The following is a 13362-nucleotide window of genomic DNA, read 5'->3' as shown; positions in this document are numbered from 1 at the left end:
TATATATATACAGTGGGTATAAAAAAGAATCACCCCCCTTTAAAATAATCACATTTTGTTGCTTTGCAGCCTGAAATGAAGACGGACACAGTTTTCGTTTTATCCAACTGTATTTACTCAGTGCAACTCATAACATCCAAGTGAAAAATATAACACTAATATTTTAGAAAACAAACAAACAAAAAAAACAGAATCACTGATTTCACCCCTCCTAAAAATTACTTGTAAACTCAATCAGGTGTAGCTAATCACCTTCTCAATGGCACACAAAGCTATTTGAATTTCAGCTGTGATCAGCTGTGGTCATTTTGATTAGCTCAGCATGAAAATAGCTTTCCTAGAGCATTTCAGTTCTTGGTAGTACAACTGAAACAAACAATCCACTATGGGTGGCAAGGCACTGTCAAAAGATCTCCAGGAAAAAGTTGTGGACAGGTACAAGTCAGGATAAAAAAAATAAATAATGGATGGATAAAAAAAAAATTAAAAGGCTTTATCGATGCCTAGAAGCACAGAGAAGTCTATTATTAAGAAGTGGAAGGTATTTGGTTTAACACAGACGCTTCCTGGATCAGGACGTCGCTCCAAACTGGATGAAAGGGCCTGTTTACACCTGGTCACTTCATGCGTTTTTTCTGATCGGATAGCTATCCGATCGTGAAAAGACCAGGTGTAAATGCCCTCAAAAGGCTACGTTCACACTTTGAGCCTTAGTGCTCAATTCCGAATTTTTTGTATAGCTGTTCACATTGTTGTTCTAAATGTGGCCAATATCAGATTTCCAGTGTGAACAGATCATAGTTCTGAACTGACCCGCATGCGCAAAAGAGTGATACGAACAGGGTTTCCAGATTTTCACAACAAAATCCGCCCAATTCTTTCTCAAAACTAGTCCAAAACTATCCCAATCATGTTCAGGAAGGTAAACATCGCGTTAGTGGGGTCGAGTCAACCCACGAAGTTAAAAAACATCCCACGGAAACAGTAGCCCAATTCCATGGGGAAAATGTAGATTTGGCAACACTTGCGCAGCACGCCATCATACGGAAGTAAACACAGAGGATATAAAGTAAGCAATTATGTGTTTATTTATAGTGTGATCTGCTGCAGAAGCCAGCGAAATTATACACAGGCAATATGAAAAAATAAAGACAAGGATGTGACAAAAGAAAGCAGAGTTGTCACTGTAATACACATGAGTTCTGACACATCACACTTCCATTGATTAACTTTCGCTACTGTCTTGATAACTTTGGGTATGTAAAATCTTTGAAGTGTCTCCCGTAAGTGCGGAATTATGACGAATGTCAATCTAGAGTGAAAAAGCCACATGAAATCCGACATGACCGTTCACACTGCAGTCACATTGCAAAACATCTGACATCCCTGTTGAAAAAAACAGCTATTAGGTATGTTTTAAAGCTGGGATACTGGTTTGAGCTGGTTTAAGCTGGTCCTTTGCTGGTTTTTGCTGGTCCTTAGCTGGTCATGTGCTGGTATTAAGCTGGTCGGACCAGTTTAGGACCAGCACATGACCAGCATAAACCAGCAAATGACCAGCTTAAACCAGCAAAGGACCATCATAAACCAGCAAAGAACCAGCTCAAACCAGCATCCCAGCTTCAAAACATACCTAACCAGCATATGCTGTTTTTTTCAACAGAGATGGATCGGATTTAGTACCACATATGGAAGTGGCACAAATCAGAATAGAAAAGATCAGATTCCATGCGGTTTGTGCTGTTCACACTGTCATGACAAAAAAAGACCTGAGTCACATGTGAGTAAAAAAAATCAGATTTGGGCCACATTTGCCTGCAGTGTGAACGTAGCCAAAGTAAGATGCAGACCGTCAACACACAATCATCTTCATTAAAAGTAGTAAGACAAACGTATCTTTCCAGTGCTGATGCCACGCACTCTCCTATTGCGGTCTTTGATCTTGAAATGAGCTGATAATTAATAAAATGCAGCACTTATCTTTTGATTTAGTTGACGTTAACTCTGTTAAATTTAAATATAGCGCGGGAATTGAAGATCTGATTTATATCCGATTTGCGACGACACATTTATGTGGCCAAGTGTAAATGGAAACGTTTTAACAAATCAGATAGATATCCGATCAGCGAAAACACATGAAATGACCAGGTGTAAACAGGCCCTTTGAGCCAGGAGGAAACTGGTCAGAGAGGCTACAAAGAGGCCGACAGCAACTCTGAAGCAGTTGCAGGAATTTATGACAAAGCGTGGTCATTGTGTGCATGTGACAACAATATCACAAATTCTCCACAAATGTGGCTTATATGGGAGGATTGCAAGAAAAAAGCCACTCCTCAAGAAAGGCCACATGCAGTCCCGACTGAGCTTTTTCAAAATGCACCTTGAAGATTCTGAGGCAGATGAGTCTAAAATTGAATTATTTGGCCTCTACACCAAACGATATGTCTGGCGGAAAACCAATACAGCTCATCATCCAAATAACACCACTCCTCCAGTAAAGCATGAGGTGGTAATATCCTGTTATGGGGTGTTTCTCTGCAGCAGGGACTGGAGCACTTGTCAGGATAGAAGGAAAAATGTATGGGGCAAAATACTGTCACACTCTTGAGAAAAATCTGCTGCCCTCTGCCAGAAAGTTGTCAATGGGAAGAAGGTTTACCTTCCAACATGACAATGACCCAAAGCATACAGCAAAACCACACAGTGGTTGAAGGAGGAAAAGGTGAATGTCCTTGCATGGCCTAGTCAGAGCCCAGACTTAAACCCCATTGAAAATCTGTGGAATGACTTAAAGACTGCAGTCCACAAACGGTCACCATCAAATTGAACTGAACATGATCAGTTCTTCAAAGAGGAGTGGGCAAATATGGCAAAGTCTAGATGTGCAAAGTTAGTAGAGACATATCCCAACAGACTAAAGGCTGTAATTAAAGCAAAAGGTGGTTCAACAAAATACTGACACAAGGGGTTGATCCATTTTTCAACTCAGATGTCGGTTTATTTATTTTTTGACATGTTAATGTTATATCTTTCACTCGCATGTTATAAGTTGCAATTAAGTAAATATAGCTGGATGAAACAAAAACTGTGTCCATCTTCATTTCAGGCTGCAAAGCAACAAAAATGTGATTTTGTGTTTTATTTTCTATACCCACTGTATATGCATGCTTATGTATATTTCAGAATTGATATCTCAAACCATTTCTCAATATCAGTTGCTATCAAAGCACAAATATTAAATATAATGACAACTTGTGCATCATTTTAACCTCTAGATCTGCTTCCTCATGACTATGAATGTTATTGGCCAGCGTATGAACTTCCTGGTTATTATCCACGGCTGTTGGTTGGTGGCCATCATGGTGCAGCGGCGCAGAGCAGCCATGGCTAAGATCTGGTCAAAATACTGCCTGTTTCTGGTTGTCTTCATGATATACCAATACGTTCTCTGTGTGGGCATCCCTCCTGCCCTCTGTATAGGTGAGTCTACCACTCTATTCAAAACAATAGTGATGTCTGGCTGAATATTAATATCACCATATCACTTTAACAGCAATCATTTTTGTTTAACATTAAAGGAATATGTGGGTTGCACAGCCTTGTTTTGTTTGGACATTCACACAAGTAGGGTTCTTGGTTTAAAAAAAAAGTTCTGGCAATGAAATGGAACAGAACACAAGACTCTTGAGATGCATTTTTAAAAGATTAATTGTTTTTAACAGCCAAGCTGGTGTTTAGCTGATTGGGCTGTTGGTCTGAGTGTCCAAAACTTGATTTAATTAAAAAATAAATAATTAATAACAAATTCTACAACTATTATACAGTTTTTTCAACCATACCCTGGTACATACAGGTGCATCTTAATAAATTAGAATGTTGTGGAAAAGTTCATTTATTTCAGTAATTCAACTCAAATTGTGAAACTCGTGTATTAAATAAATTCAATGCACACAGACTGAAGTAGTTTAAGTCTTTGGTTCTTTTAATTGTGATGATTTTGGCTCACATTTAACAAAAACCCACCAATTCACTATCTCAACAAATTAGAATATGGTGACATGCCAATCAGCTAATCAACTCAAAACACCTGCAAAGGTTTCCTGAGCCTTCAAAATGGTCTCTCAGTTTGGTTCACTAGGCTACACAATCATGAGGAAGACTGCTGATCTGACAGTTGTCCAGAACACAATCATTGACACCCTTCACAAGGAGGGTAAGCCACAAACATTCATTGCCAAAGAAGCTGGCTGTTCACAGAGTGCTGTATCCAAGCATGTTAACAGAAAGTGTGGAAGGAAAAAGTGTGGAAGAAAAAGATGCAAAACCAACCGAGAGAATCGCAGCCTTATGAGGAAAATCGATTCAAGAATTTGAGTGAACTTCACAAGGAATGGACATTGAGTACATGTACAGTAAATGAACATACTTTCCAGAAGGCCAAAGGTTTTTTTTATTGGTCTTATGAAGTATTCTAATTTGTTGAGAATTGGTGGGTTTTTGTTAAATGTGAGCCAAAATCATCACAATTAAAAGAACCAAAGACTTAAACTACTTCAGTCTGTGTGCATTGAATTTATTTAATACACGAGTTTCACAATTTGTGTTGAATTACTGAAATAAATGAACTTTTCCACGACATTCAAATTTATTGAGATGCACCTGTACTGTACTCTCATGTAAAGTGAGGTACTATATAGCAAATCTCAACCGCTTGATTGTTATATCATCGGAAAGTGTGACTATATTAACTCTATATAAAGTTTGGGTATATGTTATATCCAATCTTTGCATGAATACAGTGCACTCCCATAAAGAGATATATACTATAGAGCAAATCTGCTAAATCTAACTATATTATTGCCCAGCTCTTTATATAAAATTGGGTACACTAACATATCTAACTTTATCCTCATTCAAACATGGTATACTCGCATAGGATGATATATTCTATATATAGCATATGTCTACTGCTTGTAGCATTTTCACCCTGCTAAATTCGACTATAAGGTATTAAGATATTAAGATGCTATTAATATTAATATGACGTTTTCTGTAAAGCTTTGAAACTATGTGTGTTGTGAAAAGCACTATACAAATAAATTTGACTTCACTTTATTTGACCTAAAACCAGTGTAAGTCAGCTTGGCTGCCAGCTATGGCGTGTAACAACAAAACACTGCAATATCTATAGACGGTGAATGTGATTTCACCAAGTACAGCATGTAAACAACATTCCAATCAGAATTGAGGGATAAGTTTTCAAGAAATGTCAGTTTTAGGCTTACAATCGTTGTTAGATGCTTCAACACCCTTGTTATTCACCTATCATTTCCCTCTGATTTTAGGAATAAATTATGGGTAGGGTTAGGTTTAGTGGAAGGGATTGGGTTAGGTCTATATTTTTGGACAGTAATGTTGATCCAGGATCAACAAACATGTTGATCCAGGAACATGTCTTACTTGGCAAAATCACGGCGACCATCTATAGACAGCTGTCTGATGCATGTCTACAGTGACCAACAATTACCACAGATTAATTGTCTGTGCTTTCTATGCTGCTTAGTATTAATTAATTTTAAAAAGTTTTCTCGGTAAGTAACCTGACCTGTCTCACATGGCTATAGATTACCCTTGGAGATGGAAAACATCTGTAACTGTCCATTCAGCTCTGGTTAAATGGATCTATTTACCTGACTTCTACACCATCCCCAACTCTAGGAACCTCATATGTAAGTGACCCCTTCAACTGAACAACCAACAGAACAGCAATATAATTATTCACCAGTTATCCTACCTATAATGGCCTCAAAACGTATATGGACACTTAAGCCACATTAAAACATGTATGACTGCTGTTACATTGGACTATAAAATATCAAATCAAGTGGCATCTGCAAACAAATTTTTCTAAAATTTTTCTAAGAACAATGACTTTTCAGTGTTCTGTTTTGAACAGAACAGTTGTTTTATCATTTAAACCTAAAAGAACATCAAAACCTAGTTTATCAAATACAGTGACTGTATTTTAGCTGAGGCTTAAAGGATTAGTGCCCCCCCCCCCATGTCATCCAAGATGTTTGTGTCTTTTTTTCTTCAGTCGAAAAGAAATTAAGGTTTTTGAGGAAAACATTCCAGGATTTTTCTCCATTTAGTGGACATCAATGGGGGACCAACAGATTGAAGGTCCAAATTTGCTGTTTCAATGCAGCTTCAAAGGGCTGTACACTGTACCAGATGAGGAATAAGGGTCTTGTCTAGCAAAATGAAAAATTTATACTTTTTAACCACAAATGCTCATCGTGCACTAGCTCGACCTCACGCATTATGTAGTCACATTGGAAAGGTCACGCGTGACGTAGGCGGAAGCACTGACCCAGTGTTTACAAAGCGAACGTGCAAAGAAAGTCAAACGAGACTTTAGAAAAAAAGGTACAACAACGATTTTGGACGATTTTGATGTTGGAGGAGACATTGAGATGGAGTTTTTCACCCTACACTACCTTTCTGAACTGGAGTACACAGACGAAGAGCTAACCGTGCGTGACCTTTGCAACGGGATTACGTAATACGTGAATTTGCAGTCGCGCATCGCAGAGCTAGTGCCAGACAAGCACTTGTGGTTAAACTTGTGGTTTTTATTTTCTGTAGAAAATGACTGATCGTTTCGCTAGGTAAGACCCTTATTCTTCAGCTGGGATCGTGTAGAGCCCTTTGAAGCTGCACTGAAACTGCAGTTTGGACACCTTGATCCCCATTGAAGTCCATTATGTGGAGAAAAATCCTGGAATGTTCTCCTCAAAAACCTTAATTACTTTTCGACTGAAGAAAGAAAGACATGAACATCTTGGATGACATGGGGGTAGGTAAATGAGAAATAAGAGTGGGCATATTTTTAACTGTCATCCATTTTTTTTTATCCTGCTTAATTTTGCAAAATGGTAAATCTATCTATCTATCTATCTATCTATCTATCTATCTATCTATCTATCTATCTATCTATCTATCTATCTATCTATCTATCTATCTATCTATCTATCTGTCTATCTGTCTGTCTGTCTAGTTAGAATCATAAAAACACTGGTTTGTAGTGGAAATAGTTTCACCATTTGTTACTGCTCTGCTGTTCTTCTGGTTATTTATCATTAGCGGCTATTGAATAAGGTAGATATAGTGTAATCTGAGGTCCCTCCAAAATACATAAAATGTTTACAAAATGTTCTGTTGCAGCGGACTTCCTTCTGCTGATGTGTGCCTCTCAGCAGTGGGCTGTGTTTGAAAATGAGAAAAAGGAAGAGTGGATGGTCATGGGAGGAGAGAACAAAGACAAACCTGACCCCATGGAGGATATGCCCTTTAACCCAGCCCCAAACTTCATCAACTGCAGGTAACACATAGTGTGTACTTTAGTAAAGAATGAGAAATAAAAACAGCTTTATTTGTTATGGACCTAGTGCAAAAGGAGCTTTAAAGGAATAATTCACCCAAAAATGAAAAAAAAACTTGCTGAAAATGTACTCACCCTCAGGCCATCCAAGATGTAGATGAGTTTGTTTCGTCAGAACAGAACAGACTGGAGAAATTTTGCAATACAGTACAGCACTTACTATTGGGTCCTCTGCAGTGAATGGGTGCCATCAGAATGAGAGTCCACACAGCTGATAAAAACATCACAATAATCCACAAGTAATCCACATGACTCCAGTCCGTCAATTAATATCTTGTGAAAAGCTGTGTGTTTGTAAAAAAGAGATCCACCATTAAGGCATTTTAACTTTAAACTGTTGCTTCTGGATAAAATCTGTAATAACACGTCTTTCAGTGACAAAGTCCATCCCCTGTTGTCCTCTCACAACAAAATCCAGTCGCATACTGAATTTGTTTAGAACTGTTATAAACTGTTTTCACTTGTAAACGGTGCTTGATCTCTGCATATTTCTCTCCTGATTCAGACGAGACAACTATTTTCACTGGATAAAGCAATTTTACGGATGGGGACTTGAATTTTAGCCAGAAGCAATGGTTTGAAGTTAAAAACATCTTGATGGATTTATTACAAAGACACAGCTTTTCACTTTACAAGACATTAATTGATGGGCTGGAGTCAAATTGGGATGTTTTAATCAGCTGTTTGGACTCTCATTCTAATGACACCCATTCACTGCAGAGGATCCATTGGCGAGCAAGTGATGTAATGCTAAACTTCTCCAAATCTGTTTAGATAAAGAAACAGTTCAACTACATCTTGGTACATTTTTAGACAAGCGACTGCACACGATTGCAGATTGCACGCTCACCACCGAAACCCCCTTGCTCTGGCACCAGCTCTGATTACAACTAAGCTGTTATATTTTATAATTTTTAGGAACTATTTTCTTTATTAATTTATTGTATTAAAAATAACATCTGTGTGTGTCTCTCTCTCTATGCACTGAAGGTCCTATCTGGACATGGCAAAGGTCCTGGTGTTCCGGTACATGTTCTGGTTTGTGCTGTCAGTGGTGTTTGTGACTGGAGCCACTCGGATCAGTGTGTTTGGGTTGGGGTATCTTATGGCCTGCTTCTTCTTCCTGCTCTTTGGCACACGGCTGCTGATCAAGCCATCACGTACACGTCTGATCATGTGGGACTGTCTGATCATGTACAATGTGGCTGTGATCATTTCCAAGAACATCCTGTCTGTGAGTGAGCAGTCCTTCATTGAGTAGACTCACTGGTCCTAAGCCAAACAGCTAGAAAGAGAACAACTTTCTTACAACATATCTGTTCTTGTCTTAGATCCTGGCCTGTGTGTTTGTGTTGGAGATGCAGAAGAACTTCTGCTGGGTGATTCAGCTCTTCAGTCTGGTGTGCACAGTCAAAGGCTACTATGACCGTAAGTTTTGCACTATTTCTGGGTTGTCCTAGAGCAGTGGTTCCCAATTTTTTTCCCACAGTGCACCACCTCCTTATCTTTGTTGACAAATTACATTGTAGGGCTGTTCCCCTAATAGTCGACTAAAGGTTAGGCGCATATCCGAGTGTTAGTGTGGAGTGTGGAAGCTATTAGCGATCTTACTGAAGGAATAATTCAGTTATAATAAATAATTCAGACGATCCATACCTATATTTATATATAATTTTCTTGTGTTTGTATTCTTTAATAATTGCACTGTCCGTGGAGCGGACCTGACTTACATTTCACTGCTGGTCATATATTCTCTATATAACCATGTATGTGACAAATAAAAATCTTGATTCTTACTGCATGACATGGAGACACCAGTGTGATCACTGGCATTTTTTCCTGATAACAGTGGAAACAAAATACGCAGTCATAGGGTCAGGGACAATACTGTAAAGGGTCTGTTTTTATTTGTTTACACTTACAAAATTAACAAGACATGCTTTTGTAAAATAAAGAAAACAAACAGGACACGCTTTCTGTCATCTCTGTCTCCATGCACTGGAGTGCGGCACAAAACTCAGCATATAGGCTGCTTGCCTCACAGATACCCACTTCATCTTTGCAGCCAACTCACTGACTGAGAAAGCACTAGTTTATTAATAAATAATTAAAATATCTCCTTGCTGTTTTCCCAACACAGTCATTATTTTTTATCTTTATGTGTGCGCTTGAGTGCCGAATAGGCTATATATTAAAGGCTCATTATGGTTTAGTTCTCCACCCCCCAGTATATATTTAATTCATTAAATTAATATAAACATGTGATTAGTCGACTAATCGCTTGTTTAGTTGACTACTAGTCAAGTACAAAAATCTTTAGTCGGGGGCAGCCCTAGTACATTGTTACATTATTTTACATAGAAACTACAAAATTCGTTGTTTTTGTCTATAGTAAAAATATTTAAGTAAGGACTCACAAGATGGTGGCAATTAATTATTCCAAATTGTGTTAATATAAAAAGAGAGCGCAGTGTTTTGAGAGACATAGATGTGCTGTTATGTTCTCACTGAACTACTGAAATATCATGTAATGAAATGTATTATATAAAAATATTTGCCTGCTTAGTGTGGTAATTTACTGTGTAAGGTATTGTGTAAGGTTTAAGTGTTTGTAGTAACGAGGAGAACATGGTTCTTAAATTAACATAATCAGCAGGCCAATGCTTGTCTTTAAAATGCACATGTATGAGATGAGATCATTTTTTTCCACCATTTGAAATATTTTCTAGGGCATGTGCACAGCATTTTTAATATCTTAGAACAAGCCACATTACAGACCACAGTACAGTCAGATGTAATCTTTTTTGTGTGTATGTGTTTCTTCCTCAGCTAATTCAGTGTTTGATAAAGAATGCTTGCTGCCTGTGGAAGAAGCTGGCATTATCTGGGACAGTATCTGTTTCTTCTTCCTCCTGCTTCAGAGGAGAGTCTTCCTCAGTTTTTATTTCGTGCACATAACTGCAGATCTTCAAGCATCAGCACGACAAGCCTCTCAGTAAGTTCGCCCCCTGCTGGACACATCAGAAAGGGTAGTTATTTCATGTATTCAAAGTCAAAGTCAAAGTCTGCTTTATTGTCAATTCTTCCACATGTACAGCGCAGACATACAGAGAATTGAAATTGCGTTACTCTCAGACCCTTGGTGCACACAGATAACACTAACAGTAGAACATAAAAATACAGATAAATACAGATGAAATATAAAATACAACTATACAAATATACAAATAAGGACATGTAAAAAAAGAGTGCAAACCAGTGAAATAAACAAACAGTGCAGATATAATGATTATAGTGCAAAAGAGCTTATTCAGTCTGATTAAAGTGACAAAAAGCTCAGAGAGCAGTTCTTTATATAAACTGTCAGAAGAGGTAGTTGAATGAGGTCAGTTCAATGCTGAATGAGGTAGTGAGCAGACCAATGCTGCACAAAGTGACTGGTGCAGGTCACAGTGTGTTACTGGGAGGGGGAGTGGAAGGACCTGGGGATGTGGGTGCGGGTGGGGGTCTGAGGGTCAGAGTTCAGTGGTGCAGGGGGCAAAAGAGGGGAGGGGGGGCAAGGTCGGGAGGGAGTTCAGCTTCCTGACTGCCTGATGGATGAAGCTGTCCTTCAGTCTGCTGTTCCTGGCCTGGAGACTCCGCAGTCTCCTCCCTGATGGCAGCAGACTAAAGAAGCTGTGTGTCGGGTGGGTGGGATCACCTGCAATGCAGAGGGCTTTGCGGGTGAGACAGGTTCCATAAATGTCCTGGAGGGTGGGGAGAGAGACACCAATGATCTTCTCAGTTGCTCTCACTATGCATTGAAGGGTCTTGCTGCAGGACGCGTTGCAGGTGCCATACCACACAGAGATGCAGCTTGTCAGAATGCTCTCAATGGTGCCTCTGTAGAAGGTGCACATGATGGGGGCCGGGGCTCTGGCTCTTCTGTTTGCGGAGGAAGTAGAGACGCTGCTGGCTTTCTTGGCCAGTGCTGAGGTGTTGTCAGTCCAGGAGAGATCCTCTGTGATGTGCACACCCAGGACCCAGTGTTCAGTGTGATGGTGCTGGATGTGTTGCTGCCGACCTGTACTGCCTGAGGTCTTCCAGTTAGAAAGTCCAACAGCCAGTTAGTGTTACTTGACTAGTTAGTAGTCAAGTGTTGAGCCCCAGCTGGACCAATTTGTGAATGAGCTGTTGAGGGATGATTGTGTTGAATGCTGAACTGAAGTCTATGAACAGCATTCTTACGTATGAGCCTTTTTTGTCCAGATGTGTGAGTGCTGAGTGGAGGGCAGTGGCGATGGCGTCATCGGTCGAGTGGTTGAACCGATATGCAAACTGGAAGGGGTCCAGGGAGGGGGGGAGGACAGACTTGATGTGGTGCATGACTAGCCTTTCAAAGCACTTCATGAGAATAGGAGTAAGTGCAACTGGACGGTAGTCATTGAAGCAGGATGGAGACGGCTTCTTCGGGACTGGAATGATGGTGGTAGCTTGGAAGCATGTGGGGACAACTGCCTGACTTAGCGAGATGTTGAAAATGTCTGTGAAGACATCAGTGAGTTCCACTGCACAGTCTCTCAGTACACGCCCATGAATGTTGTCAGGACCCGGAGCTTTGCGTGCGTTGATCCTGCTGAGGATCAACTCACGCTGTCCATTCCATTCAAAGTCAGATGTGAGAAATTCCTACTTGATACATCTGATTTACAATCCTAGTCTTCTCTTGTCTGATTCTCTGAAGATGATGTATAAAGAAAGGAAATAGCAATGCTTGCATTTTTATTTCAAGTGAACGATTGTTAACAGACAAGTTAAATTATACCATCTGTGCAAATAATTTATTCATTATAATTATAATTATTATTATTATGCAATTATTTTTTTAGCTTGAATGTTCATCATTAACTGCGTACACCTCCCTGGAGGCCGCCATGGTTTTGTTTTGTTTTTTGTTTTTTTGGCATAATAAATGCATCTAGGCCAGGGTGAATTCAAAGGCTTTCATCCTGAAGTCTAACTTCAATTGGCATTGTGTTGCACTTTACAAAGTATGAAAAGTTAAACAATTTCGACTTTCAAAGTTGAGTGGAATACAACAAAAACAGTGATTTAGTGAATAAGTTAGGGTATTTCTAACATATAAAATGTATTTTCTGACCTGATTTGTCATGTGTGTGTGTGCATTAAGGGGTTTCGAGCTGTTCCGAGCCAGTATTATAAAGAACATGCATTTCCATCAGCAGGCAGAGAAGAAGTCAATTCAGCAGCTAAATGAATCGTGAGTTAACACTTTGTCCTTTTTTTTTTACCATAATCAGTAAATCAATCAAAAACTCTCACTATGTCCTTCCTGAGCTCTAGTCACTCTATATATTCTATCTTCATTTTTCCTCAGGATGAAACGCATACGTGACAAACAGCAGAAATATAAAGAAGGACGTAAAACTTCAGATATAGAGGAGCAGCCATCAGGTTCAAATGCATTACCATTTAAACTAATAGAAATTTGATCAGCTGTGGTTTGAAATAACTATGCTTAAAGGGGTCATATGATGCGATTTCAATTTTTCCTTTCTCTTTGGAGTGTTACAAGCTCTTGGTGCATAAAGAAGATCTGTAAAGTTGCAAAGACTAAAGTCTCAAATCCAAAGAGATATTCTTTATAAAAGTTAAGAGTCAGCCACGCCTACCTTAAATGGCTCGTTCTAACACGCCCCCACATGTCTACGTCACGATGTGGGAAGATTTGCATAACGCCACCCAAATGTCCATGCAAAGAAAGAAGGCGTAACTTTTATTTTTGCTGTAGTATTGTTGTTGCCGCCACCGCCATGCCGTGAAGGCGCTGTGTTTTGTTGTGAAAGCGAAACTACTTTGGTTGGCCTTCCAAAAGAGGACGATATCCGCTTCCTCATGCCTGGAGCTGATCCGTGCTG

General features: G+C 39.4%; 1 protein-coding gene across 1 annotated transcript in view; it reads left to right on the top strand.

The window, feature by feature from the left end:
* LOC107600353 (piezo-type mechanosensitive ion channel component 1-like) overlaps nucleotides 1-13362 on the top strand; it is a 139389-nt gene that overhangs the window by 95889 nt on the left and 30138 nt on the right. Inside the window, exons 21-28 of the mRNA XM_016292229.1 lie at nucleotides 3276-3480; nucleotides 5625-5729; nucleotides 7228-7384; nucleotides 8435-8678; nucleotides 8776-8872; nucleotides 10274-10439; nucleotides 12615-12704; nucleotides 12822-12898. Of these exons, the coding sequence (XP_016147715.1) occupies nucleotides 3276-3480; nucleotides 5625-5729; nucleotides 7228-7384; nucleotides 8435-8678; nucleotides 8776-8872; nucleotides 10274-10439; nucleotides 12615-12704; nucleotides 12822-12898 (1141 nt within the window). The remainder of the gene's footprint in view (nucleotides 1-3275; nucleotides 3481-5624; nucleotides 5730-7227; nucleotides 7385-8434; nucleotides 8679-8775; nucleotides 8873-10273; nucleotides 10440-12614; nucleotides 12705-12821; nucleotides 12899-13362) is intronic.

Source organism: Sinocyclocheilus grahami, unplaced genomic scaffold (genome assembly GCF_001515645.1).
Source record: "Sinocyclocheilus grahami isolate Dianchi unplaced genomic scaffold, SAMN03320097.WGS_v1.1 scaffold282.1, whole genome shotgun sequence".
Classification (NCBI taxonomy): Eukaryota; Metazoa; Chordata; class Actinopteri; order Cypriniformes; family Cyprinidae; genus Sinocyclocheilus; species Sinocyclocheilus grahami.
Note: the sequence above shows the minus strand (reverse complement) of the source record. Positions and strands in the feature narration are given on the sequence as shown.